We start from the raw sequence: 18,809 nt of genomic DNA, 5'->3' as shown, positions 1-18,809 counted from the left end.
ATACATGTTTTCTTTTTTTTTTTAACGCCTTACTATACATGGCAGTTGTTTTTTTTAAATGCTTTACTATACATGGCAGTAAAAAAAAAATGCCTTACTATACATGGTAGCTTTTTTTTTTTTTTTTTTTTTTTTTTTTTAACGCCTTACTATACATGGTAGTAAAAAAAAATGCCTTACTATACATAGTAGTTTTTTTAAAATGCTTTACTATACATGGTAGTAAAAAAAAAAAAAAAATGCCTCCCTATATATGGTCGTTTTGTTGTTTTTTTGTTTTTTTTCACGCCTTACTATACATGGTAGGTTTTTCTTAAATGCCTTACGATACATGGTAGTGGTGTTTTTTTTTTTTAAATGCCTTACTATACATGGAAGGTTTTTTTTGTTTTTTTTTAACGCCTTACTATACATGGTAATAAAAAAAATGCCTGGTCATTTTTTTAAATGCCTTACTATACATGGTAGTTAAAAAAAGGTTTACTATACATGGTCGTTTTGTTTTTTTTTAAACGCCTTACTATACATGGTAGGTTTTTTTAAACGCCTTACTATACATGGTAGTAAAAAAAAAAAAAAGCCTTACTATACATAGTAGTTTTTTTTTAAATGTTTTATGATACATGGTAGTAAAAAAAAAAAAAAAAAAATGCCTTACTATACGTGGTTGGTTTTTGTTTTTTTAATGCCTTATTATACATGGTAGTTTTTTTTTTTAAATGCCTTACTATACATGGTCGTTTTGTTTTTTTGTTTTTTTTAAACGCCTTACTTACATGGTAGTTTTTTTTAAATGCCTTACTATACATGGTAGTAAAAAAATGCCTTACTATACAAAGTAGTTTTTTTTTTAATGCTTTACGATACATGGTAGTAAAAAAAATAAAAATGCCTTACTATACATGTTTTTTTTTTTGTATTTTTTTTTTTTTTTTTAAACACCTTACTATACATGGTAGTTTTTTTTAAAAAGTGCTTTACTATACATGGCAGTAAAAAAAATGCCTTACTACACATAGTAGTTGTTTTTTAAATGCTTTACTATACATGGTAGTAAAAAAAAAAAAAGCCTTACTATACATGGTAGTTTTTTTTTTTTTTTAAATGCCTTACTATACATGGTAGTAAAAAAAAAACGCCTTACATGGTTGTTGTTTTTTTTAATGCCATAGTAGTTTTTTTTTTTTTTTTTTAAACGCCTTACTATACATGGTAGTAAAAAAAAATGCCTGGTCATTTTTTTAAAACGCCTTAGTATACATAGTAGTTTTTTTGTTTTTTTTAACGCTTTATTTCCATGGTAGGAAAAAAAAAGCCTTACTATACATGGTAGTTTTTTTTAAATGCTTAATATACATGGTAGTAAAAAAAAAAAAAAAAAAAAAAGCCTTACTATACATTGTCTTTTTTTTTTCTTTTTTTAACTCCTTACTATACATGGTAGTAAAAAAAAAAAAGCCTTACTATACATGTTTTCTTTTTTTTTTTAACGCCTTACTATACATGGCAGTTGTTTTTTTTAAATGCTTTACTATACATGGCAGTAAAAAAAAAATGCCTTACTATACATGGTAGCTTTTTTTTTTTTTTTTTTTTTTTTTTTTTAACGCCTTACTATACATGGTAGTAAAAAAAAATGCCTTACTATACATAGTAGTTTTTTTAAAATGCTTTACTATACATGGTAGTAAAAAAAAAAAAAAAATGCCTCCCTATATATGGTCGTTTTGTTGTTTTTTTGTTTTTTTTCACGCCTTACTATACATGGTAGGTTTTTCTTAAATGCCTTACGATACATGGTAGTGGTGTTTTTTTTTTTTAAATGCCTTACTATACATGGAAGGTTTTTTTTGTTTTTTTTTAACGCCTTACTATACATGGTAATAAAAAAAATGCCTGGTCATTTTTTTAAATGCCTTACTATACATGGTAGTTAAAAAAAGGTTTACTATACATGGTCGTTTTGTTTTTTTTTAAACGCCTTACTATACATGGTAGGTTTTTTTAAACGCCTTACTATACATGGTAGTAAAAAAAAAAAAAAGCCTTACTATACATAGTAGTTTTTTTTTAAATGTTTTATGATACATGGTAGTAAAAAAAAAAAAAAAAAAATGCCTTACTATACGTGGTTGGTTTTTGTTTTTTTAATGCCTTATTATACATGGTAGTTTTTTTTTTTAAATGCCTTACTATACATGGTCGTTTTGTTTTTTTGTTTTTTTTAAACGCCTTACTTACATGGTAGTTTTTTTTAAATGCCTTACTATACATGGTAGTAAAAAAATGCCTTACTATACAAAGTAGTTTTTTTTTTAATGCTTTACGATACATGGTAGTAAAAAAAATAAAAATGCCTTACTATACATGTTTTTTTTTTTGTATTTTTTTTTTTTTTTTTAAACACCTTACTATACATGGTAGTTTTTTTTAAAAAGTGCTTTACTATACATGGCAGTAAAAAAAATGCCTTACTACACATAGTAGTTGTTTTTTAAATGCTTTACTATACATGGTAGTAAAAAAAAAAAAAGCCTTACTATACATGGTAGTTTTTTTTTTTTTTTAAATGCCTTACTATACATGGTAGTAAAAAAAAAACGCCTTACATGGTTGTTGTTTTTTTTAATGCCATAGTAGTTTTTTTTTTTTTTTTTTAAACGCCTTACTATACATGGTAGTAAAAAAAAATGCCTGGTCATTTTTTTAAAACGCCTTAGTATACATAGTAGTTTTTTTGTTTTTTTTAACGCTTTATTTCCATGGTAGGAAAAAAAAAGCCTTACTATACATGGTAGTTTTTTTTAAATGCTTAATATACATGGTAGTAAAAAAAAAAAAAAAAAAAAAAGCCTTACTATACATGGTAGTAAAAAAAAAAAAAACCTTACTATACATAGTAGATTTTTTTTTAAATACTTTACTATACATGGTAGTAAAAAATAAATGCCTTACTATACATAGTAGTTTTTTAAAATGCTTTACTATACATGGTAGTAAAAAAAAAAAATGCCTTACTATACATGGTCGTTTTTTGTTTTTTTAAAACGCCTTACTATACATGGTAGTAAAAAAAAATGCCTGGTCATTTTTTTTAAACGCCTTAGTATACATAGTAGATTTTTTTTTTTTAACGCTTTATTATACATGGTAGGAAAAAAAAAGCCTTACTATACATTGTCTTTTTTTTTTTTTTTTTTTTTAACTCCTTACTATACATGGTAGTAAAAAAAAAAAAAAGCCTTACTATACATGGTTGTTTTGGTTTTTTTTTAACGCCTTACTATACATGGTAGTTGTTTTTTTTAAATGCTTTACTATACATGGTAGTAAAAAAAACAAAAATGCCTGACTATACATGGTCGTTTTGTTTTTTTTAAAACACCTTACTATACATGGAAGTTAAAAAAAAAAGCCTTACTATACATAGTAGGTTTTTTTTTTAAATGCTTTACTATACATGGCAGTAAAAAAAAAAAATGCCTTACTATACATGGTAGGTTTTTTTTTGTTTTTTTTTTGTTTTTTTTTTAACGCCTTACTATACATGGTAGTAAAAAAAATGCCTTACTATATATGGTCGTTTTTTTTTTTTTTTTTTTTTTTCACGCCTTACTATACATGGTAGGTTTTTCTTAAATGCCTTACGATACATGTAGTGGTGTTTTTTTTTTTTAAATGCCTTACTATACATGGAAGTTTTTTTTTTTTTTTTTTTAACGCCTTACTATACATGGTAATAAAAAAAATGCCTGGTCATTTTTTTAAAACGCCTTAGTATACGTAGTAGTTTTTTTGTTTTTTTTAACGCTTTATTTCCATGGTAGGAAAAAAAAAGCCTTACTATACATGGTAGTTTTTTTTAAATGCTTTACTATACATGGTAGTAAAAAAAAAATAAAAAAAAAGCCTTACTATACATAGTAGTTTTTTTTAAATGCTTTACTATACATGGTAGTAAAAAAAAAAAAAAAAAAAAGCCTTACTATACATGGTAGTAAAAAAAAAAAGCCTTACTATACATAGTAGTTTTTTTTTTAATGCTTTACGATACATGGCAGTAAAAAAAAATGCCTTACTACACATAGTAGTTTTTTTTTAAATGCTTTACTATACATGGTAGTAAAAAAAAAAAAAAAAAGCCTTACTATACATGGTAGTTTTATTTTTTTTTAATGCCTTACTATACATGGTAGTAAAAAAAAACCCGCCTTACTATACATGGTTGTTGTTGTTTTTAATGCCATAGTAGTTTTTTTTTGTTTTTTTTTAACGTCTTACTATACATGGTAGTAAAAAAAATGCCTGATTGTTCTTTTTAAACGCCTTACTATACATAGTATCCATCCATCCATTTTCTTGACCGCTTATTCCTCACAAGGGTCGCGGGGGCTGCTGGCGCCTATCTCAGCTGGCTCTGGGCAGTAGGCGGCGTACACCCTGGACTGGTTGCCAGCCAATCGCAGACTATACGTAGTAGTTTTTTTTTTAAATATTATAAAACAGTGATGTTTAAAATGATAATCACTTATCGGCGGCCATTTGCAAGCCAAACAGACGTGTGTTCTCACCACGCGGGAAGTTGCACTGGTGGCCCAGGCTGATCTGCGAGGTGTTGAGCAGGTAGCCGACGGGCACGGTCCAGCCCACCGTGGTGCGGATGCCCGGGTGGCACGAGCTGCGTTCGTGCATCTCCAGCAGGGACAGGTCGGACGACGAGCGGCGAGCCAACGCCACCACGTAGTAGCTCACGCCGTCTGGCCGTCACATCAATGAAAAAAATAAAAAATAATAAAAAGAAGAAAAAGAAATAGTGTAGGTAGGATTTTTTTTCAAGGCAAAAGTCAAATTTATTTGGGAAAAAAGTTACATAATTTTGACTCGGGATGGAGCGTCATCGCTATATTAAAATTGTCACGATATTGTCGTGATGTTACGATGTTAACTCACTCACTGGCAGCCATTTTCACTGAAATAACCCTCTTCGCTCCTGGCAGTTTTACTACATTTTGACTTATTTTGGAAGGCCCATAGAATTTGTGTTTGATTTCTACAAAAACATGGAACCTACCAAAAGATTAGAGTCTCTTCTTTCATCAGGAAAAAAAAGTATATTTCTACCTGTTTCCGTTTAGTAGCAATTAGCATTAGAATATACCTAAGTTTCATCAATATTCACATTCCTGGTGAAAACATGAAGAAAAAGAGCTTGTTGCAACATGGCCCTGGTTGACCTCTTTTCCTCTGCTGCCACCTGCTGGCCTTTTTTTTTTTTTTTTGAATAACTACCATTGCTTTAAGTGACCTCTTCAGGTCAGAGTCTGCATTCAAAGCCTTAGGATAAAAAAAATCAAAACAAAAAACAAACAAACATATAAATATGTTTTGGGGATCATGGCAATATTCATAAAATAGAACATTTTTATATGTTTTTGTAAGCAAATGAGTTAAAAGCAGCACATCTGTGTCAATAAACAGGACCGTTAGCCCACCTCAGACGATCACAGTCTTGTGAACTACAGTGACCATGATGCTTTGCGCTAACGTGACAATAAAATGACTGGCCAAACGTATTTCTTTGCCACTGCTGTTATTTTTGAACATACAATATTGTGCTTTTTTTTCCAGCAGGACAATTCCGATTTTAATCTAATAAACACAACAAACGTTTATTTAAATGTTTTGTTTATTCAAAAATAATCCCTGTGCAAAATGTTCAGACAATAATGTAAACTGATTCTAAATCAGCAAATTTTCAACGATTCGATTTTTAAAATGGCGATTATTCGAATTCATTTGGTTTATTGCCCACAATATCATATGATTTATTTATTTATTTTTTAGAATATTGTGAGTTTTTATACAGTATTGTGAGATTACGCTTACCCACTCCATTGAGGGACTCCCCAGCTGCCACCTCCAGGCCGTGACAAAGGCCTGCGGCATAAATGTCATCCGCAAACATTGAGGCTGCGTCTGCACTCCCATTCTGACCAAAAAAAAAAAAAAAAAAAAAGCCATCAATTCCCTTCAACACGATAGCAGAAAATCTCTACTTGTTTTCAAGTACATGCAGTGGAACCTTGGGACTCGAGTTACAAATGTAATTTGCTCGGTGAAGCCGTTTGCAAAGCCAAGGTAAGTTTTCCTATTGAAAAGAATGGAAATGCAATGAATCCGTTCCAGAATGGAATTATTTACCGCAATATAGACGTATGGGGGATGGGGGGGCTATTGCATGAGATAGCAATTTCTGGAGAAATTGTGTGGGAATGCTGAACGCTGAATGCTAAGATTTGAATGCATGCAGAATGCTTATGAAGTAAATTGGAGAGATAAATTATGAAATTATGACCTCCTGGTTACTGGACAATGCACTTTACCAACCGTGCCACCGAGCAGTTTCAGACACCTGGTAATGATAAGTTATATGTATAGAAGTTCAATGACTGTCCCATTGAAAAAGAATGGGGAAAGGTTGATAATATTAAACATTTAAAATTGTGCAACTACTGTAAGTAATGTGAATCAGACGATATATACCCCGGAAAGCGTCAATTTTTTAAGCTAATTGAAATTTGAACAATGTAAAGTGGAAGTATTATGTGGGAGTTGTGAGGCGGCAAAAAAATGTGGCGAATAAAAATCACGATAACATAAGTGGGAATGCTTCAGCATTCCCACAATTAATTTAGTATTTCATGGGAAGAAAATTAATTTAATTGAAAGACTTTTTTTTTTTCCAAGAAGAAACAAAAAAAATCCAACTTATTGTATGATGAAAAATATATATTTTTAAACTACTTGCTACTTTCTTTTAGATTTTAACTTTACATTTTGGCTCATAATTAAAAAAAATATATATTGCAAAGAAGCATCATGAGGAAGCTGTGCGGGAAAAAAAGTGCTTGAATAATTTACATAAATACATTTGCAATATTTGTGTTCCCATTTTCACAAGCCTGCCAAGTTGATTTACCAAAGTTGGTTTGCAGAGTGTTTGTTTGGAGACGTACTTGAATTTTCTCCATGCAGTCTCTAGAGTTCAGACCTCGAACGCATCGCAAAGTCCCTCGGATATTCCGAGCCGTGGCGTTCCCGGCCAGGTCGGCACACTTCTGCTCCTCCGTATCGGATACCACGCACCAGGACACTTGCACACAAAATACAAATCAGAACTGGAAGTGGAACCGTTTGATCAGGAATGAAGTAATTGTGGAAGCATGACTTAATTAACATCATCAAATCATTTCAATCGGATTTGATCTCCAAATTCACACAATAATAACACAAGAACAAGGAGCTGTTCCTACCTGTTGTTTTGGGATTGACTTGACCGCCGACAGAAAGCAGGTGCAGCAGCAACATGAAAGCCGACGTTGTCCCGAAAAGTTCCATGTCTGTTCTGGTCAGGCCACCCGGCAGGATGAAGAGCAACATTTCACTTGCAAGGATAGGAAAAAAAAACAAAAAAACACACACACAAGTTGCTGAAGCGAGAATCTAAGGGCGCATTATTCCTCCCTCCATCTCTTGATAGGATCGCAGGGATTGCGTTTCACCTTCACTCCCTTCACATGGGGGGCGGGGAACGCTTCAGGTCACTGAGAGCAGACTGGGAGTCTTTAATTAAGAAACAATGTGGCTCTGTGATGAGAAAAAAAAAAAAAAATATATATATATATATATATATACACACACACACACACAATTCAAATCTGTTTTTGTTGCACACTTCACGAGGGTGAAGGAGGTTGAAATGAAATGAATGTCATGAGATGAGGAGATGAAAGGACACATTGTCTTAGTGCAACTTTGGTAGGCTTGCTATATACATGGTCGTATTTTTTTTTCAATGCCTTACTATACATGGTCTTTTAAAGAAACAAAACAAAAAGCCTAACTATACATTGTCATTTAAAAGGCATTGCTTTACTATAGATGTTTGTTAAAATAAAAACAAAGCGTTATTATACATGGTCAGTTAAAAAAAAAAAAAAAAGCCTCTACACATGGCCGTTAAAAAAAAAAAAAAAAAAAAAAACGCCTTACAATGCATGGTCATTAAAAAAAAATGCTTTACTATATACATGGTCGTTTAAAAAAAGAAAAAAAAAGACTTATTATCCATGGTCATTTTTTTTTTTTTTTTTTTAGAAAAAAAACACCTTACTGTACATACCTTACTATACACTTAAAAAAAAAAAACGCTTTCCTGTACATGGTCATTAAAAAACAAAACAAAACAAAAAAAACGCCTTAAAAAAACTTCTTACTTCACAAGGTCGTTTAAGAAAAAAAAACAAAAAAAAAACTGACTTAATATAGGTGGTCATTTTTTTTTTTTGAAAAAAAAAAAACAACTTACTATACATGGTCGTAAAAAACAACAACAACAAAAACGCCTTACTTTTTTTTTTTTTTTAGAAAAACCCCCAAACCAAAACGTCTTACACTTTACGCTACATGACAAAAAAAAAAAAAAAAAAAAAAACTTGTACATGGTCATTTCAAATGTCTTACTATACATGGTTGTTTAAAATAAAAAAAAAAAAGACTTATTATCCATGGTCATTTTTTTTTTTTTTTTTTTTTTTTTAGAAAAAAAACACACCTTACTGTACATACCTTACTATACACTTTAAAAAAAAAACGCTTTCCTGTACATGGTCATTAAAAAACAAAACAAAACAAAAAAAACGCCTTAAAAAAAACTTCTTACTTCACAAGGTAGTTTAAGAAAAAAAAAAACAAAAAAAAACTGACTTAATATAGGTGGTCATTTTTTTTTTTTTGAAAAAAAACAAACAACTTACTATACATGGTCGTAAAAAACAACAAAAACGCCTTACTTTTTTTTTTTTTTTTTTTAGAAAAAACCCCAAACCAAAACGTCTTACTTTACGCTACATGACAAAAAAAAACAAAAAAAAAACTTGTACATGGTCATTTCAAATGTCTTACTATACATGGTTGTTTAAAATAAAAAAAAAAAGACTTATTATACATGGTTATTTTTTTTTAGAAAAAAATACCTTACCTTATGGTCGTAAAAGAAAGAAAACGCCTTACTTTTTTTTAGAAAAAACAAACAAAAAACGTCTTACTATACATGGTTACCTTACAATACATGATCATTAAAAAAAAACAAAAAAAAAAAACGCCTTGCTATTTTATACACGGTAGTTTTTTTTTGTTTTTTTTTTAAAGAAAAAACAACACCTGACTCAGGGTATTTGAGACGGTCAACTGTCATTGCTGCATCGCTAATGTGAAGGATATGCGGTTTGTGTCAAATCTGTTGGCCCTCTGAGGGCCCCTGATGGCTAAGGGGCCCAAAAAAATTGCTTGCCTTTCTTGATGGCCATACCTCCGACCCATGATGCACTTGGATTTTGGTGACGTCACGCGAGGCTGGAACAAAACAAGCGAGCGGGTGGGCTGGGCTGTGTCCCCGAGAGGAGGCAAATTACCTGGAGAAAACCCCCCAAAACAAAACACTTTCAATCCAATAAAAAGGCCACCGAGGCGTGACATGATGAGGTAGAATCCGTCGCCCGTGTGTGCTAGGTGGGTAAAATCTTTACAGCGCATTCTTGTGTTTTCGGGCTCTGCTCCGTCCTGCAGCCAGCTTAGCTCGGCTAAGCTAACTGAAGCGGCGTCGGGCATCTTTCTGCCTTGAGTGGCGCCTTGGAGGCGGCGATGTTGGGCTAATAAAGCGCCTCGTCAACGTGCCTCTCTTTTTTTCTTTTTTATTTCCTTCAATGCCGACATTTGCGTTAAACCAGGGCTGAACGATTTTGGGAAACAAATGAATAATAAATACATAATACAATCGCGATTATTATTTATATGCGTTTTTTAAAAGTCCTCTTTTGCGAAACACAAGCAATGAATGAATATGTATTACAGTAAATAATTTCAGATGACACAAATGTCAAACTTTCCACCTTTTCCCTCTGATCAACTCCTTTCGACAAATTTGCATGTCAGAACGCGTTAAGTCTGCTATTCTGTATTCTCTAATGTCTAATTCTATGCTAACACATTAGTAAAGTAATAATTGCAGTTAATATCAAATAAGCTTGGAGCCCATCTAAAAAATAAGTAAACAAAATATAATAACATATATAAATATTAGGGAAAGCCAAACAAAAACACATTGGACACAAATGATAAAAATATTAGCTAAGAATAGACAGAAAAATACAAGCAATACCACAAAAATATTGTAAATAGTAAAAAATATATATTATTTACAAAAATATTGTAAAAATGTTACAGAAACTGGCTGGGCGAGCACCGATACCAGATATCAGTTGCAGATACCAGTTTTGCACTTTGAAGCTACGACGAATCATCATCTGCACGCCGGAAAGAAAGCTCTTTGTTCACAATTTTTTGTCATTGTGTTCAATAAAATGTTATGAATCAAAAGTACTGGCGATATCGGTCATGTTGAACAAATGATAAAATTACGGTGTACGACAACCACCCGGTAAACTAATTAATTGCGTCCCATTCGTTTGTTGGTAGCGTCATAAATGGAGGCCGCCGTGTGCTTCCGAAGCAAACGGCCATTTTAAGCTAACGTGTCAAGTAGCGCAAAACGCAAAATTATCCTCTTTGGACGCTTCTTCTTCTTCATGTATTTACTGTATATCGTTTTCCTGTCTGCTCCAGTGCACTGAAACATGGCTGCTCGTAGTGTCCACGTCCCCCTGCTGCTGCTGCTGCTCTCCCTGTGGTCCCTGCAGGCATCAGCTGAGAGCTCAGGTATGGCAACACCTTGTCGTACTGGTTTTGTTTGTATTTTTGGCGGAAAAAAACCCAATTACCAATTAATCTGCTGATTATTTAAAAATAAATAGCAACTTGAAAAACAGTAAGAACAAATACTGACTGTTCCTGTGCGTTTTAGCCTCTTGGGGGCAGTGTGGTGCCGTGCATCCATGGCGTACACACTTAAATGTGAGTACAGAAGACAGTTGCGATTAAATTGTATTAAAATAACTCATTTTTCACACATTGGGAAGAATTTGTGCCTTTGCGTAGTGTTATCTCATCTGTGGGTATGTGTTTCCACAAAGATTTGTGTGTGGATATTCGTTATTTGAAGGAAAAACACTCCCACTGTCGACGCTAACTTCCTGTTAGCATTTGCCAACTTCCTGTTAGTGCTAGGCAAGTGAGGTTTCAAAAACGAAGCATGTTTTGTATTTAAATTTATAGTGGATATGTGATTCTTAACATTGTGTATTTAGTTTTACAATTAACTTCAACTGCGGTGTCATTAAACAGCTTAGCGGACGCTGAGGGACAACAGAATAACATACGCTACACACTTGCGAGTTGCTAATGCTACGCAAGCAAAATAGTGCATTCAGGGTACTTTCACAGCGTCGGAAACTTTGCTTTTCTTTGCTAACGTTTTTAAGGGGAAAATAATTGGCCATTTGGCCCAATTTGCCGATTGTTTTGGACGATGCATAAAAAACAAATACTAAACTAAAACAAAACATTTAAAAAAAAAAAAAGTCTTTTGCAATACCTGTTGCAAAAGAAAATGCCAAAAAAAAAAGCCAAGCAAACCTCCAGAATCCTTCGCTGGTATGACCTCTGTCCCCCCCCATCAGAGGGTCAGCTGCTGTGCCTGTGCGACAGTCCCAAGTGCCTTCAGGAGCAGTGCCGCGGCACGCGCTGCTTCTCGTCGGTGCGGGTGGGCTCCGGTGGCGTGGTGTTCGAGCGCGGCTGCCTGGAGGGTCCCAAGAAGACACGCTTGCACTGTGCCACGGCGCCCTCCTCCCACCAGGCCATCAGCTGCTGCGCGCGCCACCTGTGCAACGGCAACACCACCAGGGGCGCCGTCATGGCCCTGCTGCCGTCAGGTAGCCAAGCCGCTACCAATCGGGTCATGTTTGACCCAACTTTTTGCGTTGTTTTGCACAAAAACAACACAAAAAATTCAGTCAGTTTGTTGAAAAATTGCTGTATTTTTGACCCAACTGTTTTTAGAGTACTTTTTCTTTTTTGGTGGGGTTTTTCATTTTAACATAACTTTTGGGGTTAAAGGACTAACCCGAAAAGTTGTGTTGGGCCCTTTCTGACCCAATTAGATTTTTTATTTTTTTTTTAAACCCAATTGTGGGGATTTGTTTTGTGGGTTCTTCATTTAACCCAAAAAGTTGTTCTTGGCCCCTTTTTGACCCAGATTTTGATTATTTTTTGACCCAACTGTATTTAGAATGAAGGTAGACGAATAATTGAAATAAACCCACAAAACAAGCCAACGACAAAAATTGGGTTGGTTTGTGGACAGGTAATAACCCAATAGTTGTTGACCCCTTTTTGACTCAATTTGGATTATTTTTGACCCAACTGTTTTTTTGAGTGAAGGTAGACCAATTAATCCACAAAACAACCCAACAACAAAAATGGGGCTTGTTTGTGTATTATTTATTTTGACCCAACTGTGATAATTAACCTACAAAACAACCCATTTTTTGTATTGTTTTGTGGGTTTCGCATTTTGACCCAACTTTTTTGTTTAAATAAATAACTCAAAAATTTGTGCCCACCCCTTTTTGACCCAACTTGGGTTGACCCAACTGAAAACAACCCAACATCAAAAAATGGGTTGTTTTGTTTGGTTATTACAGTTGGATCAAAATGAATAAACCAGTAAACCACAAAAAAGGTACATTCTAAACTACCAGTTGGGTCAAAACTAACCCAATTTGGGTCAACATTGGGTTGGTTTGTGGTTTACTGGTTTATTCATTTTGATCCAACTGTAATAACCAACAAAACAACCCAATTTTGGTGGATTTTTTTTTTTTGGCGTTATTCAACCCCCAAAAATTGCGCCAAATTTAATAACCCAAAAAGTTTTGCTGGACCCTTTTTGACCCAAGTTTGAATTATTTTTGACCCAACTTTAAAGTGAAGCTAGACTATTAATTGAAATAAATCCACAAAACGAGCCAACAACAAAAATTGGGTTGGTTTGTGGCCAAGGTTATTTTAGTTAACTAAAACGAACGAAAGAGCTAAAATAAAATAAAAAATTGTTAACGAAATAAAATAATGAAAACTAACTGAAACTACATTTTATGTTTACAAAACTAACTAAAACTAATTATAGCAAATATGTCATTCGCTTTCATATTTGCTAATGATTTTAAATATGATTTTAAGTAGATTTATTTTGATATTAACCGGAATAACGGCGATTGAAAAAGTGTCACACAGAAGTGATGTCATCTAGCAGCAGCCAATAAAAAAACACCTTCAGATGACGTCGCTCGCATGGTGGTTTTCGAATATTGTGCACAAGTAATACACTTTTTTTTTTTAAACTAATACTGAAACTAAGTAAAGCTAAGCATTTTTTTAAATAACTAAAACTAATAAAAACTAACAAAACCACAATGAAAACTAATAATAATAATAATAAAAACAACACAAAATGAAATAAAAACTAACTAAAATGAAAAATTCCAAAACTATAATAACCCTGGTTTGTGGATTACACAATTTTCACCCTGGGTTATTCATTTTGACCTAACTTTTTAGGTTAAGTGAATAACCCTTAAAAGTTACCAGTCCCTTTTTTGACCCAACTTTTTTTTTTTCTTTCTTTCAAATGTACTGTACAAGAATGTAGGCCACAATTTGACTCTCATATCTACTTCCTGTATGGTCACCTCTCCGACGGCGTACAGCTCCGCAGGGCGAGCCGGTGGGGTACGGCGCGGGCGCGCTGGCGCTCCTGGCGCTGGGCCCGGTGGCGGCGCTGGCGCTGCTGTCGGCGGCGGCGGCGCTGATCTGCGGGAGGCTCCACCGCGGGCACCTGCGCAGGCTGCAGGAGTTCGACGCCGAGCAGGGCGCCGTGGACGGGCTCATCGGCTCCAACGTGCAGGGGGACGGCACTTTAGCCGTGAGAACAACGCAAAATGGCTGCCAGCTAACGAGCTGCAGCCGTGACGAAACAGGTCTGTCTTTGCTTTCAAGGACCTGCTGGACCACTCGTGCACGTCAGGAAGCGGGTCGGGTCTTCCTTTCCTGGTTCAGAGGACTGTTGCCAGGCAGATTAGTCTGATGGAGTGTGTAGGTAAGTGGGAAAGCAAATATTCAGATATGACTATATTCATTAAAATAATAATCACACTAGTACCGTCACTATCTAATATTTTTAGAATTGATTAATCAGATTAATTTTAATTTTGCATTATCGTGTATTACCAAATCATTTTTTCCCTGATCACTCTTTATTGACCAGTCGTTATTTTGTACTACGTATTCATATAGTGATTTTAAAAAAAAAAAAAAGGGGGGGGGGGGGGGTTGATGATGTACTATGTTAAGGTTCGGTCATTGTTTTCCAAAGTAAAATAGATGTTTACAAATGTCTTATTTTTATTAAACACAAGAGATAATCAGTCTTCTTTCACGAAGGACTACAGAAATCAGTCAACAATTACTGTTGATATGCTAAAATCAGGATTTGGAAAAGTTTGAATACAAAAAAAATGGCTACAAACAATTACCCAATTATTAAAATAGTTGTCGGTTAATTTGATAATTGATTACGTCATTAATTTTGACAGCTCTAAATCACACATATATTGGTCCACAACACTCTAGCAGCCATTTTGGAAACGGAATACAAAATAGGCCATTTTGGTTTGAAGCAGCCATTTTGGGCACATTCGACAGTTTTGTGATTATTTTTGAGATTTCGAAAGTTGGAGGGGGAAAAAAAATAAATAAATCAGCCCTTGACACCAGTTTCACAAATCAACACGAAACTGAGTGTACTTGTTTATCATGAACCCACAAAAAAAGTCCCAATTTTGAACAGGAAGTCTGCCATTTTTAATTGGAAGCAGCCATTTTGAGGTGCATTAGGGGGGTCATACTGTGATGAGCTTCTGAATCAGGCATCCTAGGTGACGCTAAATTGCAAATATTTATGTATTTATTTTTGCCTTTGAACACCATCACAGTTGAATATTTTTGAGAATTTTCCATGGAAAAAGTGAGTACTTTTTGTTTTCAATCCACATACAGATGCTGTTCTCATTTGGCCTACGTTTGCAATTCTTCTGGCTTCCCATTACGGATGTAACAATAACGGCAATATTGTGATATCGCGATATTAAAACTGCCACAATATTGTCATCGTAACAATATTAAAAGCAGCACATCTATTGAAAAAGTCAGGTTGATTTTCCATTTGTGCAGTACTTAGCACCCTCTGGTGGCTAGTTCTTTAGTGTAGTTTAATTTTCATAAGGGATGTTTTGGCCATTCTATGTTTAAAATACACACGCTAATCGTCAGATGTCAATATGCTTATGAATCGAGTCAATATGCGGAGGAACTCAACGTGTGTGTGCATTAGCAAATAAGTGCCTCAATATTAAGTGTTATTAGCAATTGTAGGTGATTTATATGCATTGCTTATCATCTACAAAATTTTGTGCTGTTTTTTTTTAGTATGAGCTCTTTTATTTTTTTTTTTACTATTGCTCACCTCCCCACAATATTGTGATTATCGTATTGTGAGCTTAATATTGTGATAATATTGTATCGTGCTGTTTGGATATCATTGCATCCCAAGATAAAACGTCCTTTTACCTGTCGACATTTCCCGCTTGTTAATACTGGCTTCTGGCGCACGCGTCCGCCCACTCAAGGCAAGGGCCGCTACGGCGAGGTGTGGCGAGGCCAGTGGCAGGGCGAGAACGTGGCCGTCAAGATCTTCTCCTCCAGGGACGAAAAGTCCTGGTTCCGGGAGACGGAGATCTACAACACGGTGCTCCTGAGACACGAAAACATCCTGGGTAGGCATCGGGTTGTGAACCGATTTTCATTTTTTGAAGCACCGAGGAGATTCGGATGACACTTTGACGTCGCAGGCTTCACGGCGTCCGACATGACGTCACGCAACTCCAGCACGCAGCTGTGGCTGATCACGCACTACCACGAGAACGGCTCGCTGTACGACTACCTTCAGCGCGCGGCGGTGGAGACGCGCGAGGGCCTGGCCATGGCGGCGTCGGCGGCCAGCGGCCTGGTGCACCTGCACACCGAGATCGTCGGCGCCGAGGGCAAGCCGGCCATCGCGCACCGCGACCTCAAGAGCAAGAACATCCTGGTGACCAAGGAGCTCCGCTGCTGCATCGCCGACCTGGGTGAGTGGGAGGCCTGAGTCTTTTTTTTTTTTTTTTGACTTTGTGATGCAAAAATGTCCTTTTGCTTTAGTTTTAAATAAAGCATTCAGCCTTGTTTAAAAATTATAACAAAAATTGCAGGGAGCTTCCATGGTCATCAGGATGTGTTAAGCTAAATTCAAAACTAAGCAAATAAATAGTTTCCTAAAGTTTTCTACTGTTAAAAAAAAAAAAAAAACTTCCAAAATTTCAACATATTTTCTATTTTTTTTTAATTTATTTTTAATTTTAAAAAAATATTTTTAAAAATAAAAAGTGCAGGGAATTCCCAGTCCCAGCATAATTTTTTTTATAAAGTGGAAATTGAAATAAATCCATAAATGAAAAGTTCCCTGTATCTCACTGATCGACAAACACATTCGAGGAGACCGATAACTGATACGTCAAGCCGATATTCATTTGCAGTAAAAGAGAAAATTCAGCATAACTTCTATTTTTTATTCATTTTTTAAAATATTTTTAAAAATAAAAAGTGCAGGGAATTCCCAGTGCCAGCATATATATATATTTTTTTTATAAAGTAGAAATTCAAATAAATCCATGAATGAACAATTTGATTACGGTAATTGTTTAAAAAAAAAAATAAATCAACATAATTTCGTTTTTATTTTATTATTTTTTTTTAAACTATTTTTAAAAATAAAAAGTGCAGGGAATTTCCAGTGTCAGCATATGTATATATGTATATATATATATATTAGGGGTGTGAATTGCCTAGTACCTGACGATTCGATTCGTATCACGATACACAGGTCACGATTCGATTCGATACCGATTAATCCCGATACGAATTTATGAGTTGATTGTTGCGATTTTTTTCATTCAAATTTAGAAAATACTAATCAGTAAACTTGTAGAGTGTAAGATTTGTATGAAAATGTATTATTTATTTATCTGAAACTTATACAGGTTGTAATCTGTTTGTTTGAACAGCATTAAAATAAAATATTAAGGCTTAATGTTCCGTTCATATAACATTCTTCCATGCTCAAGGTGTGAATCCTAACCCGAAATAAGACATTTTGTTGAATATTTTTCCATTAAAAATGGAAGTTTAAAAATCGATTCAGCCGCCTGTTGAATCGATTCGAGAATTGCGTGATGTAGTATCGCGATATATTGCCGAATCGATTTTTTTAAACACCCCTAATATATATATATATATATATATATATATATATATATGTATATATATTGGTAAAAGTGGAAATTTAAATAAATCCATAAATGAAAAGTTTCCTTTATCTCACTGAGCGACAAACGCATGCGAGGAGACCGATAACCAAGCCGATATCCATTTGCAGTAAAACAAAATATTAGCATAAACCAACATTTTCTTTTTATTTTAAACTTTTAAACAATTGTTTATCACAAAAAACGCAGGGAGGTTCTCGGGTCATCGTGTCTTTAAGCTAAATTATAAGCTAAGCAAGAAAATAGTTCTCGAAAGTTTTCTACTGTAAAATAAGGTTTCCAAAATTTCAACATAATTTCTTAATTTTTTTATTTTTAAAAATAAGTGTAGATAGTTCCCAATGTCAGCATAATTATTTATTTTTTTATAAAGTGGAAATTTAAATAAATTCATAAATGAGCGTTCCCTGTACGTCACTGAGCAACAAATGCATACGACTGTAACTAATTTGGGTTTTTTGTCAGGGTTTGTAAAAGGTCTCAAAAGACCTTCGCAGACAATTAAAAATAGTTTGAATATGTTTGAAATGTTTTTGCGACAAGTAAAAACTATCTACGAACATCTTGCAAATCTTGATGAAAACCCTCAATTCGCTACGTTCGCAAGCATTCACTGCTCACTGAGCTTTATCGGTATCCGGTTCGTAAAAAGATGTCGATATTTGTCAAAAGGCCAAAAACGTCTATCCTTAGTTCTGGTTTATGTTTCGTGCACGTGTCCAGGTCTGGCGGTGACACACTCGCAGGCTGATAACCTGCTGGACGTGGGCAACAACCCCAAAGTGGGCACCAAGCGCTACATGGCTCCCGAGGTTCTGGACGAGAGCTTACACACGGAGTGCTTCGACGCCTTCAAGCGGGTGGACATCTGGGCCTTCGGGCTGGTGCTGTGGGAGATCGCCAGACGCTCGTACAGCAATGGTCAAACAACTGGACCAGTTTGTTTGGTTGTTTTATTCCAGCTCGAGGATTAACGTTCTTTCCCGCCGCAGGCATCGTAGAAGAATACAAGCCTCCGTTTTACGACCAGGTGCCAAACGACCCGAGCTTCGAGGACATGAGGAAGGTGGTGTGCGTGGAGCAGCAGAGGCCCTTCATACCCAATCGCTGGTTTTCCGACCCGGTGCGTACTCACTAGGACCTGTACCAGATCTTACATATCCCTGAATTTGTATTTTGTGTGCACGTTATGTCAAATGCGGCATCAATTTCATCGTACGTACTAGGGCTGGGAATCTTTGACTGTCTCACGGTTCGATTCAAAAATGATTTGATTGACTATCATGTCTGCTTCAATGTATAGATGTGCAAAGACTCGTCATGATCTACTCCAGTCTGTGTCGCAAGACAGAATGGCTTATTTTGTTTACATTCATT

General features: G+C 34.8%; 2 protein-coding genes across 6 annotated transcripts in view; one reads left to right on the top strand and one right to left on the bottom strand.

Annotated features, from left to right (window-relative positions):
• The window catches only part of otomp (otolith matrix protein), a 30,989-nt gene extending 19,007 nt beyond the window's left edge, over positions 1–11,982 (bottom strand). Inside the window, exons 1-7 of one of the 5 annotated variants that reach the window (XM_077538042.1) lie at positions 11,593–11,982; positions 9,371–9,473; positions 7,563–7,647; positions 7,314–7,444; positions 7,017–7,153; positions 5,887–5,989; positions 4,572–4,757 (exon numbers count right to left, since the gene is read on the bottom strand). In XM_077538042.1, coding sequence (XP_077394168.1) covers positions 4,572–4,757; positions 5,887–5,989; positions 7,017–7,153; positions 7,314–7,440 — 553 coding nt within the window. In that variant the 5' untranslated portion in view covers positions 7,441–7,444; positions 7,563–7,647; positions 9,371–9,473; positions 11,593–11,982. Of the gene's footprint in view, positions 1–4,571; positions 4,758–5,886; positions 5,990–7,016; positions 7,154–7,313; positions 7,648–9,370; positions 9,474–11,592 lie in introns of all 5 variants that reach the window. The other 4 variants (XM_077538043.1, XM_077538040.1, XM_077538044.1 and 1 more) reach the window with 4 other exon arrangements.
• acvr1l (activin A receptor, type 1 like) overlaps positions 9,375–18,809 on the top strand; it is an 18,814-nt gene continuing 9,379 nt past the window's right edge. Inside the window, exons 1-9 of the mRNA XM_077538039.1 lie at positions 9,375–9,570; positions 10,684–10,776; positions 11,637–11,888; positions 13,725–13,939; positions 14,014–14,113; positions 15,702–15,848; positions 15,924–16,199; positions 18,156–18,353; positions 18,425–18,555. Coding sequence (XP_077394165.1) covers positions 10,695–10,776; positions 11,637–11,888; positions 13,725–13,939; positions 14,014–14,113; positions 15,702–15,848; positions 15,924–16,199; positions 18,156–18,353; positions 18,425–18,555 — 1,401 coding nt within the window. The 5' untranslated portion in view covers positions 9,375–9,570; positions 10,684–10,694. The remainder of the gene's footprint in view (positions 9,571–10,683; positions 10,777–11,636; positions 11,889–13,724; positions 13,940–14,013; positions 14,114–15,701; positions 15,849–15,923; positions 16,200–18,155; positions 18,354–18,424; positions 18,556–18,809) is intronic.

The sequence above is a fragment of the Festucalex cinctus genome, chromosome 12 (assembly GCF_051991245.1).
Source record: "Festucalex cinctus isolate MCC-2025b chromosome 12, RoL_Fcin_1.0, whole genome shotgun sequence".
Lineage (NCBI taxonomy): Eukaryota > Metazoa > Chordata > Actinopteri > Syngnathiformes > Syngnathidae > Festucalex > Festucalex cinctus.
Note: the sequence above shows the minus strand (reverse complement) of the source record. Positions and strands in the feature narration are given on the sequence as shown.